At 42.4% G+C, this 15,318-nt stretch overlaps 1 protein-coding gene across 1 annotated transcript in view; it reads left to right on the top strand.

Moving 5' to 3' along the window:
• USO1 (USO1 vesicle transport factor) overlaps nucleotides 1-12,264 on the top strand; it is a 63,784-nt gene extending 51,520 nt beyond the window's left edge. Inside the window, exons 19-24 of the mRNA XM_084627362.1 lie at nucleotides 392-555; nucleotides 5,093-5,182; nucleotides 6,257-6,346; nucleotides 8,567-8,668; nucleotides 9,902-10,117; nucleotides 11,831-12,264. Of these exons, the coding sequence (XP_084483488.1) occupies nucleotides 392-555; nucleotides 5,093-5,182; nucleotides 6,257-6,346; nucleotides 8,567-8,668; nucleotides 9,902-10,117; nucleotides 11,831-11,902 (734 nt within the window). The 3' untranslated portion in view covers nucleotides 11,903-12,264. The remainder of the gene's footprint in view (nucleotides 1-391; nucleotides 556-5,092; nucleotides 5,183-6,256; nucleotides 6,347-8,566; nucleotides 8,669-9,901; nucleotides 10,118-11,830) is intronic.
• Nucleotides 12,265-15,318: the final 3,054 nt, after the last annotated feature.

Raw genomic sequence — 15,318 nt, 5'->3', positions numbered from 1 at the left:
ATTAGGTCAAAACACAGAGTGAACTGAAGTATCGTTTTCTGCATTAGGATGTTTGTGGTGAAGTGCAGGCCTACACCTACTGTCCCACACTTGGACTCTTCACCCTTTCATTGGTTGACTACATGAGCAGGCGGAAACAACCACATGTACTTCTTTTTTTTTTTTTTTTTTTTTAAGGCACGGCAAGTTTCTGAAGTTCATGCACGTGTTTGGGGGTAGATTTCTGAACACAGTAGAATATAATCTTTTAATCTTGAATAGTTTGTAATTCCATTTCTTTATGGGGGGGGAAGCAAATTACTGTAGACGATACCTTGTGTGAATGGGTGTAGTAAATGTGTAAACAAAATCTGTGCTATTGAGTACTAATTTTCAAATATCTGGCCATTAGGAAAGGACAATCAGCATCACAGTTCCCATAGCGATATGCTTCAGATGAATGGCATTCAGCCAGAAGAAATCAGCAAATTGCGACAGGAGATAGAAGAATTGAAAAACAAGCATGAAGCGTTACAGGGACAGCTGAGAGAAAAGGATTCTGTGATTGAAAACATGGTAAGAAGTGACTGCTTCAGTATGCAGTTGCAGAGCTACTTAAAAATATTACCTTCATGAGGCTAGAAATTCTTCACTGTGGCTGTCAGCACTAGAAAGACAATGGTTTGTTATAACCAGCTAACCACTGATTACAGCAAACATAGCTTGAGTTGTCTGCACAGAGCTTTTCTGCCTCAAACTGTGGGTGAGAGTTTGTGTATCCAAACCTACCACACTGCCAAATTGTTTGTACTGTGTACTCCAGGGAAAAATCTAGGCAGCTGTTCTGTACTAATTCAACAGTGGAGATAATGCCCCAAGGACATGCAGGCAGTATGGTTCCAACAGAATGTGAGCATTGCGCCCCGGCACATCCTTCTGGACAGAGGGCTGGCTGGATGGAAGGAGTGGAGGACCTACTAAACTGGTTACACAGATAAGGAGGACCTAACCATTCTAAGAAAAATTATGAACTGGTTACATGGAGACTAGTATGTGGTCTTATATGGAGCAGATCCAGCCACATAAAATTGGCCGTAGCCAGAGCTTGCCACTATTTGTGCTAATGTAGACACCATTCTGGCTATTGGCCTGCATATGACATGCTACCCTGGTTGGCACGGCAGTTTTGGCCATCTCCCTGATCTCATAAGGACAGCAGAGACTTGGACTTTCAAAAAAAACAAAACCCCTCCCCTCCAGCGTTGGAACAGCCCAGTGAGAGTTGTGCCCCAGTTCTGAAGGAGGAGGAAGACAAACCTGGTGATAATCCCATTAGTACAAATGCTCTCTTGGATCCAGAGACACAATCCACCTCTAATTCCATGAGCTAGTGCAGAGAATGAACAGCAAACATTCCCTGTACTTGTAACCTGGAAACCTCCCACCCAATCTGACAGTGGCAAGATCACCCTTCTGGTGCTGATAGGTTTATTCCAGCCAAACTCACCTGGATAAATCCCTCCTCTGGTCCTTCCAAGTAATCTCCAGGTATCAGGAATATATCCAAGAATGAAACTGAAGCAGGAGGGCTTCAGTGTAGTATCCAATATCAAATTGATCTTTTGACCCACCTGATACCAGAAATTCTTGATACAGGGGCACTCCCAAAACATACGAGATAATGTACTTCCCTTGGTGCTACATTTCCAAGAGCGGTCAGCATTGATCAGGCCCGTTACCATTAGCCTATGTGGGGACCAATATATTCAAAACAGGGTCTTTTGGTGAATAAGCTGTAGTCTCAGGTCTATAGTTGTTTTTTAACACTAAATTGTGATACTCTGTATCTCAGAATAGCACCCTGGGATCCCCGTGTTCACCATTGTGATATGATTGTGATGTGTGGTATGAAACTCACCCTTATGATACGATATGGGCACAGTGGTCCCACAGTTCCAGGTTGTACCCTGGGACTCCTCCTCATAGATATAATTGTATTCCATTGGGTTGGAGGTAGTTGTATACCTAAATTTCTATTCCAAGCAACTCTCAAATTATCAATCTTTGGCAGTTTTTTGGGGCCAGAAAATGGTAAAAGGATACCACTAGCTGAGTAAATCCAGGAAGTTTCCTCCAAAATAATTAAAAATTCTGGAGGTTCTGGAGCTCCCAGTGCTTCTGGGCCAAATACATTTGTAAGTAATTCTTTTAACTGGAGATATTTCCATGCTCTGGAGCAGGGCAAGCCAAATTCTTGCTGAAGATCTACAAATGGTTTAAATTTATCAGTGTCAGGTAGCTGTGACACAGGCATAATTCCTCTGTCCATCCAATCCCTCCGCATCAAGGTTTTGCCGCTGGCTTTAAGGAAAGGATTGCTCCATAGCACTGCCTCTGCATAGAAGAATGGATGGAAGGAGAACTTTCTAGCCAGGCTTGACCAAGCTTGCCTCACAGCCATTACTGTGGGAGCTCTGGAGCCATCAGATCTATAATAATTTGTACCTACAATGCCTGAAAGGGGGAGAAGGTTTACCAGTTCTCATTCCATCTGAATCCAAGATGGGGTCTATGCGGGGCCTAATAGCCACAAAGGTGCCTGGCTTAACAAAAAGGAAATACGATCATTTCCAAGTTGGGAAAACGGAATCGTCCCAGAAACAGGGGGAGCTGTAATTTCTTCAGGGCCAGTCTAGATTTCTTACCTGCGCCTCAAATGAATGTTCTGAAAATATTATTGGATTTCTTAAAACTTAGTTTGAGGACTAGAACTAGAGAGACCCCTCAGGACATACAAAATTCTGGGAAGGACGTTCATATTCTGAGTATTAATTTTACTCCACAAACTGAGGGTTAACAAACTCCATCTCCACAGATAGTTAGCCATTTGGGCAATAATTGGTTCTATATTTATCTTAGGCATGTCTAAATATTTCATTTAAGAAGATTGCCATTAAAAGTCCCAGTCTGATAAAAGACCTTTGTGGGCATATTTGTTAATGTCTAAGATTTCTGATTTACTCCCAATTAATGGTATGTCCTGAGAGGAGTCCAAAATTATTAATAGTGGATAGAAGATTAGGAATGCTGACCATGGGCTTAGCTACAAACACAAGAGCATCATCTGTGTAGAGGATACTTTTGTGCTCTGTTTGGCCCGCCTTTATACCATGAATATGCTGATTTGCTCGGATAGCGATCTAAAAGTTCTAGAGGTAAATCAAGCAGAAAATGAGAAAGGGGCAGCCCTGCCTTGTACCTGTAGGTAATGGAAAAGGGATAGAAACAATACCATTGGTAACTACCCTGGAAGCTGGGTTAGAGTATAAAAGCTTAATCCACACCATACATTGTTTACCAAATACAAATTTTGTTATGTGGTCAAAGGCCCTTTCAGCATCTAAAGAAATAACAGCTAAGAGTTCTTTAGAATCTCTCAAAGCGGTAATAATATCCATTAGTTGATTCAAATTATTGGAGCCACAAAGTACGCTTATCTGATTTGTTTGTGTAATAAATTCACAATGTGTGTGAGAACTTTTTTTCAGTCGCATAGCAAGAGCTTTAGCTAAAATCTTAGCGTCACAATTGATTAAAGAAACTGGCCTGTAATTACTACCTAGTCCAAGGTCTTTCCCAGGTTTAGGAATAACTGAAATTACATCTTGTCTTAGAGTGGATGGGAGAGTCTGCTTTTTCTTGGCCTCACTGAACATATTCAGTAAACCAGGTGTTAAAGTTTCAGATAACTTTTTGTAAAATTAATTTGGGAACTCATCTGCGCCAGGAGTCTGAGACCAGGTTTGAATGATGTGGAGGAGGGAGATGCTAAGGTGTACAAGACATTTAAAGAAAATGTATTGTAAAGATTTCAGATTACCCTAGAGACCAATTGAATGGAGTACAGAAACCTCAGATTGTTTGATATTATTACAATTTGTTGAATCTGTACATAAAATGTAGTTTATGAGAAAATGGATAATGGGGTGAGGGTTGAAGGTGATTATGGAAAACTGTTTGATCTGACAGCCCAGGAGCAATGGTTAGGTAAAGGCAGCGTGTGACCCAAAAAAAAAAAAAAAATCCACAGTTTTAGAGGCTGCAGAAATTGCTAATATGTTGAATCAATGGACCATGGGTGGGTACAAACCCAGGGGAAGGGAAATCCCCATGTCACCCAGGTTAAGCGGGAAGAGGGGATTGGAAATAAACCTAACCGCAACTTTGAATTAAAAAGCCAGGGGAGCCTAGGGCTTAAAACCCTTTCTGAAAAGGAAAGGCTAGTGATCTGCCATCACTGTGGGTGGGGCTTCCGGCCGTATAAAACTAAATTGGCCAAAATGTGCAGTAAGTGAATGCCCCTGTCATTGCTTCAGAGGCAGTGGTAGAGCAGGAGGAAATCCTAGTGAACGATACAGGGATGGGTTTTAGGAGGGGGGTGAAGAATTTATTAAAAACGCTGTGTGACTCCATGTTAAGGCTGTTTTAGTGCCTGAGGAGTTCACCCTTGGTAACTGGTTGGTGAGATCTAAGTGTAGAGCACACAACCCATTTAGCGTTTGTGCTTGGCTTCCTAACAGTCTGCCCTGAGGTTAGTACTCACCTTCTTGAGTCACTATAGACAGTAACACACTAGTCCCTAAGTATGATGCTCAGTGTAGCAGAGTGGTATTTCTAGTAGTCATGATCTGCCTTCCTGAGAGAGGACACTGCTTGCCCAAGTCCATGAGTGGGCATGAGGCCACTCAAAAAACTAACGAATGTTACTTGGTGGTAACATTTGAGATGTACGTGGCCCGCCCTACCCACTGCTCTCTCCTCCAAGTGCTAGTAATCCAGCTGGACTTTGGGGAGGAGGCAGGGGAAGGAAATAAGGAGGTTGGTGTGCTTTCACACTGCGTGTGGGTCAATGAGGGGCAGAGGGCCTTATGAGGGGTACTGCTTATTAGAGGTTTCCATAGATGCAGGCTGTGCTGTCACTGTATCCACCGTGGGTGTGAAAGCGTGAGGTCTGTCTCAAAGAATTCCTCGAGATACAGGTGAGGAACCCTTTTAGCTGTGAGAGAACACTTTAATAAATCTACTTTCATGGTTGCTTTTTCTCGTGTTGCAGAAGTCTTTGCAGTCAGAAACAGGAACAACTGAGCACTCGTCACAGATAGCTGCATCTGCTGGATTGGAGCAGGCTAATGAACTACGTAGGGTGAGTTCTTGATGCTTTGATAGATACTGAGTCCAAACTTCCTTTGTTTGTAACCTTGGAGTAATTGTGTGCGGTCATCCATTGGGCAAAGCTGCCTGTTATGGCTAGTAATAGCAGAGGATGGGGAGATGGTTGTAGGCCAAGTTTCCATTGACTGGTAACATTGGTTCCAAAGTGTGTGAATATTTAGACTTTATGTGCTGCTCTTCGTAATCCTGGAGCATCAAGACCATCAATCCTGAAAAGAATGAGCATAACTTTTGTGTTGAGGTGAATTAAGCCATTGGAGAAACTTACACAGAACTTCTGAAGATTCGTGATGGTCTGTTAGCAGTTGCATATCAGAAAACATCACTTAAATTCTGATACGCATTATAAATATATAGTGTTCAGAGCCCTTTCCACCAGGGAAAAGAGCACCTATATTAGGAAATGACCAAATGAAGAAATCTGTGATGTCTGTCTAAAAGTATTCCACTATTAATTTTATCCCAATTAGAAAGCACATTAATAGGTACAGTACTTGGATTGAGAAATGCTTTATCTAAGATAACTTGCATTTGGAAGGTTTCTGCAACATAAATTAAGATGCGTATAGAATAGCCAGCAGCCAGGAGAGTTATGAAGATGTAATCTGATAAGCTTAAAAAAATGTAACAAGTCTCAAATAGATGACTAAGTTTTGCATTCCATACAAAACATTTGGCTACTTAAAAATTCCATGAGGTTATTAATGGTGCTGGGGTGGTACCCTTGAGGACTCTGTCAGCGTGCCTAGCGTGGCATTGGTGGACAAATATGCCTCTCACCAGAGGTGCTGGTTTGTATAGTGGGGGTGCTGAGAGCCATTGAACCAAACTGTAAACCCTGGATATGACGGAAACCACTTCAAGCCTGGGCATGCGGCAGCAGCCCTAGTTCCACCACCAATGCTTCTCACTCCTCACATAACTAACTTGAAATAACGTGGTCCATAATTTGTAGCTTTTACTTCCAAAGAGAAATTGAACTTTTGTCCTTACCTAACAGTCGCTATTCAAAGCAGGTGAATTCTGTTGGGTTTTTTTGACACAGGAACTAGAAGCCTTGAGGATCCAAATACAGTCACAGTCTTCGGACATCTCTAAACTTCAGTCTGAGAAACAAGAGCTGCTACAACAAATGGTAACTCAGTAGGACTCTTATAGCCTTTCCTGATCCTGGCCTTATTGATTAAAGTGTAGAAAAATGTTTTTCACTCTTTTCACTTTGTCATCATTCATAATAATACAGAGCCTGTTCAGAACCAAGCCCTACTGCTGGGGAAAAGCCCAGGTACTAAGCTGAACTATTTAAAGCTTTAATATAGAGTTTTAGGACAGTATAGCATCACCTTAATCAAGCCTAAAGTATAAGTAAAGCAGATCGAGCAGGGTAGTGTAATGATGAACTGCCCACTCCTGGGGCACAGGTAGGCTGTTTCTGGCATCAGATCCATACTGGTCTAATCTGGTGTAAATCCTGAGTTGTCAAACCTCCTTTGTTAAACACACATCCTTTATATCTTGTCTCTTAACACCACATAGGTGCAGATTATTAAACATCTATAAACATTCCATTCTAAATATATGTTCACACACAGTAACCCAAAATCCTTTTAAATGGCTAGATTTTTACTTCTCTTGCTAAAACTCTTAATTGGTACCTCCTTATCTGTCTGTTTTTAGCCATCACTATCCTCCTCCTTACTCAGTCCAGCTGTCTTTTCCTTGCTTTCCTGTATTCCCTTATTTCTGACGACAGCTGACTCGCTCTTACGTATCTGCTTCTTGTGGCCTTGGAGTTACGGGTTGGCTAGTTCTGCTCAGTCAATATCCATCCTCCCAAGTTGGTTTTCCTAGGGAGGTTTGCATGTGTCTGGTAAATGACACATTTGTCTGGTTTGCTTTGCCCTGTTATCTACACAGTCCAAGAATCCACTGTAGATAAGACACAAACCAACTTTCTGATTTTTACAACCTTTGAAAGCAGTGTCAACAAGACACATGCAGAAAGCAGAAAAGTTGCCTTTTACACATTCTTGAGACTGTTGGTTATACACACGCACAAACACACACACACACACACACTTCTCTAACATTATTTAATATACATTTATCTGACACAATTCGTTATGTATTTCTTAACACTACCTTGATGTAACTCCACTAACTTCAGTGAAATGCGGAGTCCTTATTTTCCTCTCATTTCAGTCAATATACTGATGAGATAAGTAACAGTCAATTATCAGTTGATACCTGATAAGAGCTGGAGGAGTATGCCTTCACAGAACCAGGGCATGTGTTACACCATTGCATACTTGTATCACTTAAGAAGCCAGGGGAAAGTGGCTTAATATTTTAAACTCATACTGTACGTAACAAGGTCAGAAAAAGTGTTGTCAGTGTGTTTATTCCTGAATCTGTTGCCTACACCATATGCACACTTCAGTGTGGTTTAATGGATGTAATCTTGGTACACAATTGAGTGGGCAATAATTACTTAAAATGTGTAAGAAAAGTGGACCTGTAATTATGAATGAGATTTAAAAAGACTAGGAGGTACAACAGTGTAATACTGTACATTTAACTGGCAATTTGTTGGCTTTGGAAAAAGTAATTACATTGGCTTGGTCATCATATAGGGCTTCACCAGCAAATCTTCTACATGTGAAACTGCCAAAACTCCAGTTTGGAGGTTTTACAGATTGGGGCCACTGTTCTATTAAGCATGTAGTTACTTAGCACTTTAAGAGATGAATTTTAGACCCTGAGTTTAGAGATCACACTGATAACAAGAATCTGTCATTGTCTGTAGTTTCATGGCAAAGCTTATACAGTTACTGTAAGGGAAGCATTAACAAGACAATTTACAAATGAAGGAACTGCATCATCTGATATCCAGTACCTGGGCACAACATGGGTGCCCACTTAAATGGCTTTCTTATACCTCTGCAGTAATCGGGTATGGAGGTGGCTTGTGATAGTTGGCTTCCTCAAGGAAGAATCTGCTTTCAGGCAGTTCTTTGCCTTACTAGTGTCTGTTACTGCGGGATGTGCTTATGGAATGCCCACCAGCCTGCGTCTCAGAAGCCCTTCTCATGGCTGTACATAAACCTGTTGCTGTTTTGAGTGCTGTCAGATGCAAGTTCCCATTTGTGAGCTCTCCATCTGTCTGACAGTGTATAGAGCCCCTCAGAGATCGGTCTGTCTTTGATTTTGTCCGAGTACACATGTTGTACACAGTTCCAGCATGCTGGCTATATGGTGGGAAGAAGTCTACAACTGGATGAGTGAAAATTACATTGTCCACTGTGTGTATGATTGAAACATTAACTGCTCTTGGTGTTGAATATCTATTCCACAGAATACAGCTTCAGTTCCTGCTCTGGGCGACAACAGTGCTATAACAGCGGCAAAGAACAGTGAATTGGAGGGCAGATTGTTGCAAGAGATAAAAGAATTGAAGGTTGGTCATTGGTGAAACACAAAACCTGAAATAACTGCGTACTCAGTTTTCAGTTATGGTCACAATTTTGTGAAGTGCTTCAGTATTAAAGGTGACCTGCAAGGGTGGGGAAGGCTTTTGAGAGTGCTTTGAGTTTTTGGGAATTGACTTTCTTTTACTATATCCAAAAATCTTAAGCTTTTTCCTGTTGAGTTTTCACATTAGAAATCCGGCTCTTGTCTGCCCTGACAGATTTGGTCTGGAGAGCTTGAGAAGTGACCTCAAGAGTCAAAATGAAGGTTAAACAGTTGAGGATGGGAAAGGCATTTTTAGTTGAAATTAAATACATGTTAAGAAAGCGGAGTTTTAAACTTCAGTGACAGGCGGACAGCAAGCCTTTATTGAAGATTTAATGCTCTTGGGCCTCTAATGCTTGAGCACTAACCTTGTCTTCTCAAAATGTTCCTTCTAAGGCAGTCATAAAAATTGGGGTAAATGGGGCTTGGTGCTTCTGAACTTTTTAGAATAAAATGGTGCATGCGTGCATACCTGTCAAGTCTTCCTTAAACATCAGAAAGCAAAACCCAACTTGAAAGTGTCGTCCAGGTCACCTGAAAGCTGTGTTGAACGGGAGGGGTTGTAGTTGTAATAGCAGTCCTGCCTGGATTGCCTTGGAGATTGCAGCCAGGACTTGGGTGTGACTGGTAAAAGCTAGATGCACCTTTGACTTCTTTCTCTAGTTCCCAGAGTTCACCATCCCCACCCCCCAGGTATGAAGTCTTGTGTCTTTACCTCTTTGGGGTGGAATCCTGCAATTCTCCCACTCAGACTGGGTACTGGGCCATAGCACATTGTGTACCAACCGTGATTAACGCGGCAGGTCCAACTTGATTCAGCTACCTGCAGTTCTTCCCTTTGGAAGTTGTGACCAGTGGTGAGTACAGTGACCCATAGCAGCCTTCTTAAAACAAAGTATTGTTTAATCTCTGGATCTGAAAGCATGGGCTCCTGCTGCTTTAGCTAAAGGACAAGCTCATAGCTTGAAGGCAGTAGCAGGTTCATAAACCTCTACACATGACCTGATGGCTAACGAGGGACAGACACCGCACATGCAGGGGTAGGGGTTGTAGAATTGAAGCTCCAGGCAAAGTAGAGGCAGGAATGTTGAGCTGTCATGAATGGTCACTTGAGTGACTTGAATGAACTGACTGCTTGGTATGTTAGTGACTTTCCTATTTTTGTGACTATTGCCAGAGTGAAGTTAAAACACTTTCTGAGGAAAAAGCATTGCTAAAGCAGCATCTGGACTCAATCAACAGTACAGTTGCTGTCTTGCAAGATGAGAAGAGCAAACTCCACCAAGAAGTTACAGAATCTAAAAAAGAACAGGATGACCTCCTGGTACTTCTCGCTGATCAGGATCAGAAAATACTTGCACTAAAGAACAAGCTCAAGGAACTTGGGGAACCGGTAAGATGCCTACCGTCACTCCCAGTATCTACATTGTATAGGCTAGCAGTTGTAGAAGCAGACAGAAGAGTTGGCAGAACTTACAGACCTATCCCCTATCTGCCATAAATAAAGCAGGTGCACAGCTAGATCGTGGGCCAAACTGGGTATCAGGTGGGGCCCAAAGTAGGGGGTTTTGCCCCCATATGCACCTGGTACAATGAGTGTGTGACCATCTCTCCATGCAGGGACCTTGCCACAACCCTGCCTGCCTGTTTCACCTTGAGGTTTGCTGGCTGTATTACATTCTCCATGGAGCTACCGCCCTTGGACTATTAAAAAGCTACAACTCAAAAAGCTGCAGCCTGCTTATGAAGTGGAATAGAAGTGCCCTGGAGTTGGCACTGGCTTTCAATGATCTTACATGTGGAATTTAATGAGTTGGTTTTAACATACATAGCCCAGTGGCTTCGGACCTGATTGCATGTCTCTCTCTCTCCATGACACATTGCCACAGTTATAAACAGGGTCACTCTCAGGTTTAAAACTCGCGCCCCCCTTGCTACTCCAGAGCCTGGATTTTGTTACCCATCTGGAGACATTGCAAGGCCCATCTTTTTGTCTTCTCCTCACAAGCATGTTCTTTAAGAACCATAATCAGGGAGGCTCATGGACAGGAATAACCGCTAGTAGCTTTCAGCGTGTTGCTGTTGCATGCTTGCTAGAAAATAGGTCCAGACAGCTCTTGTGTGCAGGAACCTGTCTTGGGTTAAAAGTTGTCTTTCAAAACCACACGTGGCTATTTTGTACTTCGTCTGCGAGTGGGTACGTCCCAGCGATACATACGGTACTACCAGATAGTAATCCACCAAGTGCGCACGCTAGATTGGCCCCTTTCAGGGTGCATTGCTTCTGACAAACCCCACCATAATTTACAACTGGGCTTGTGCATCGGATCACATGTAACTGTCACTCTTCTGCTTATGTGGTTGGCCAGGTGACTTTTGGTTAGATTTCTTCTTTGAATACAAGTACTTCATGTGCATCTCTAAATCCTATGTCTCTCGATGTAAGATCTAGCCTTTCGGTGGCACATAATACCCCTCTTGGCCATGCTACACCGGTTCGTAATGTCCTAATTCCAGTCAGTTTTGAAAGAAATGTGTGGAAATGTTTCTGTTCAATATTTCTACAAACTTTGGTCCAAGTTTAAATAGAGAGGGTCCGTACAACATTCTGTGGAAAGTTTGTGGGTCATCCAATTATTAAAGAAGTCATTACACTTAATGGCTTCATTCAGAGGGTTTTGAAGTACTGCATAGACATGAAGTCTCAGCAATCAGTATGGTAGGTACTCTCATTTTACTGGTGGGGAAACTGAGGCACAGAGGAAGACTTACCCAAGGGCACAGAAAATAAGTGACAACTCTGGGAAGTTCCGTGTCCAAATCCCCTGCTTTCACTCTAGACGACAGTTTTCCTCTTCCCAGGACTGAGTGAAATAAAACCCGCGGATCTCAGGAGTTGACTTCTTAGCTTTGATGTCAGGATCAGTGTGGTTATCCAGGATGGTTGATGCCTAGAAGTTGAAATACTGATATAAATGCAATTTGTATGGTAATTTTAGGTTTGCTTTAGGCTTGTTTTTCTTTACTTTGCAATTTGTTTGGTCTCTGGCTCATACTCCCCTCAAATGTTGCTTCTCTCAAAAGAAATCCCTGATTTTTATTTCAGGTGGAAGATGAGGATGATACTGAATCTGGAGACCAAGGTGACGAAGATGAGGATGGGGAAGAGGAAGACTAATAGTGCTTTAGTGTCACCATGACAAAATTAGAGGTTGCATTGTAATACAAAATTAAACTAATGCTGTTGACCTACAAAGTAAAACATCCACTTACGGAAGCAAATGGGGAAATAATGTTCTGATTTTCTGAAGTGAAGTGTTTGGAAACCACCATAGGCGAAACAAAAATCACTGTTAAGTTAAACAAAAGCATCCCAACTTCTAACAGTTTAGAAGCCGCTTTAGACACTGTTTAAAGCATGAGGGTGACAATGCTACTGCCGTAGTTCATTGTCGTTTACAGAAGTTCTGTGCATTTGTCTATCATTTTAATGTTTCTTTGGAACTCTAAGGTGATTAAATACATATGTATTTGGTTTAACATCTGTTGAATGGAATCATTGCTTCTACATTCAGCATGGAGCTAATCAGAACTCATAGGTTCCTTTAAAATAAGTGGCTATGTTGTGGGATGTGGGAGTGGGGGCTGGATGAGTTGGGGATTGTACACACCCAGCAGCTTCCGGTTCAAGTGTACTAAAACCAATTGAACTGAACAGTGTTGCGTGCCTTGACACCTGAAATGGCTGCACCACAGTCTGTACCTCAGCGAAGAAACCCAAGGAAACTGCACCATTATGCTAACAATGAGAATGGAGTTGCATAGAAACTTGCAACAGTATGGTAGCATTTCTAAGCTCAATATGTAAAAAACAAACACACACAACTCATCCGAAAAATTAAATGTGCTACCAGATCATCATAAATGATTGTTGTATTCTTGAGTCAAGAAATGAAAAATACAACTGATTTATGTAATTTATTGGCTTTTATGCAGAGTAGATAAGAGAATAGATTTTAAAAGAGAAAAATTAATACACAATGCATAAATTTCATGTTTTGGTAATAAAAATAGATATGTCCATTTAGTATTCATTCACTTAGTTCTCTTGTCTTGTTTTTAATTGTGGATTTTACTGCTCATTTGCATTTGAATCAGAGAGGCTTAAAAACACCAGTCTGGCTGGATAGATTAAAAGGGTGCTCTCAAAGGTACTGGTTTCATAGCTCGTCAAGCTAACTTGATGATGGTGAAGGGTCAGTTTTTGAGCTGTTTAGCAGTTTGTAAGAATGAAGCTTGTCTTTGATTCTCCCAAGATGCTTTCATAGCCCAGGACAGTATCTCATAAGCCAGACAAGTAAGACTTAGACAAGTGAATGAAAATGGTTGGCTGGCTATATTATAAACATTTTAAAATTCTCTTGTATGTATTTATCATCTCCTGGTAACAGCTCATTTATGGGTTGAGTTGAAACCATCCTAAAATAAGGAGTTAGGAAGAGAGTTTGCTTCTGCAATCCCTTTATGTTCAAACTTATTGAAGTCTGTGGGAGAGGAATAAGGGTCAAAGGCCATGGCAGAGTAGAGTCCTGGGCCGTATTGACACAAAGGAGAGTTTCTGTGAAAGGTTTTCAGGTTGTTTGAAGCTTTATGCATGTTTGAGTAGTCATTTTAAAGTACACTTGGCTGCACTGTGAATTCTTCAGCCTGTTGACCTAGACTATATAATACCCTATCACATCCTTAACTAAAACCATGTACCATATCTTGGAGGGTCTTTCCACTTTAACTAGCCAACTTGGTTTGCCTGTAAGTGGTGCAAAATAACCATGCCTCTCTGAGTCAGGGGACAAGCATATATTCAAGAAGTCGTCCTGACATTGTTCTGATTGACATATATTGGAGTGCAAGACAGTACGGAGACCGAGTAGCTGGGAAAGCTTAAACGTGGCCAGCCATTGACAATTTACTACTACTTCTGGAATTAAGCAGAAATCTCAGTGTGTTGCTCAAAGGAAAGCTGGGGTTTGTCTTTGAGCAGTGTCTCTACGAGTGCTCCACTCTACGGGTGCCTTCCCTGGCTAAGTCTGCTCCATATTGATGACCTCTTGCTTTTCCCAGCCAGACCATGGAAACCAGGCTTTCGTATGGCAGTGCTTATGTAGCAACGTTGGTATTCGAATTCCAGCTTCACTAGCTAATGATGCTAGAGCTGGTCCAACCCACAGGCCGCAGTGGTATAGTTCAAATAACAAGATAGTGTATGGCCTGATAAAAACAAAGCATTGCTTAATCTCTGCTAAGGGGAGGTTGGCTGAAGTTTGCTTAGAAAGATACTCTCCAAAGGTCAATGAGTATCTGCTGATCTTAGGTTAAGGAGAGCCCATGAACGCTCTAACTGCAGGTCCCGGAGGAAGGATGTGAAAGACTCCTGCTATGAGGAGAAAGTGAAGAATTCATTTGTATGTGCCGCAACGAGGGGAGAACTACACAAAATGTGTGTGTGATCCTGCACATCTCTGGGTGGCTTCAGTGACTGAGAGCTCTCAGTATCTCTTCACAACACAGCAGCTTCAGGGCAAAGTGTGCCTATGTGGTATTAGTGGCTAAGACTAGACTAGAGAAACATACACAGCTGTTTCACCCCATTTAACCCCGCTTGTAGGCACGCGGAGGGATAGCTCAGTAGTTGGAGCATTGGCCCTGCTAACCCTAGGGTTGTGAGTTCAATCCTTGAGGAGGCCATTTAGGGATCTGGGGCAAAAATTGGGGATTGGTCCTGCTTTGAGCAGGGGCTTGGACTAGATGACCTCCTGAGGTCCCTTCCAACCCTGATATTCTATGAACATAACCATTGCATTCCTGCCTCAAAATATAGCCCCCGGCAGAGATGGGAGACTAGGTTCTCTTCTAAATACAGTTGGTCTGAGACCTTAATAAAGGTGTTAACCTTGTAATTTCACACAGCAAAGACACTTGGCTAAGTCAGCCCACATTAAAGGATTACGGTCACATCTGACTAGCTCAGAATTAGGTTAGAATGATGGAAAAGCAGAGTTGCTGTCTCCTCGCTCAGCCTCCATGTCCCCACCCCGCCGGGTGTCTTGTAAAGCACAATGCCCGAACCGGGGAAGTGGAGGAAGAGAAGGAGTCTGGCCTGTGTATGCAGTCAATCACCCAGCCCCCAGTTTGGAATGGCCTGTATTTTGGTACGGAATCGAATCTATGTCAGAACAGCAAACACAGGGTGAGAACAGCCCATATTTAATTCACATGATCATGCTGCTACATCTGCCTATTCAGGAAATCCTGTTGTAAAGTTGATTCTCCTCCCCGACCTCATCAAAATACCTGCTGGATAATCAAATAGCACCCGGGGATGCTGCTTGTGGTGGCTAATAAAAGGGTTCAGGGTTCTCCTATTGACGGCTGTAGAGCACAGAACCGAGCTGGGCTAATAAGGGCTTGAGACTTCAGTGATCCCAGCATCTGAGCTATGCCAGGAACTTCTTGGGGAGGAAGGCTGTGTATGCGGCTGGAGCACTGAGCTCCCAGTCACAAGGATAAGGCCTTGCAAAGCAATGTGGTGGGGAA

This window comes from Lepidochelys olivacea (assembly GCF_965140295.1).
Source record: "Lepidochelys olivacea isolate rLepOli2 genome assembly, chromosome: 4".
NCBI lineage: Eukaryota > Metazoa > Chordata > Testudines > Cheloniidae > Lepidochelys > Lepidochelys olivacea.
This window is presented reverse-complemented; position numbering and strand designations above follow the sequence as displayed.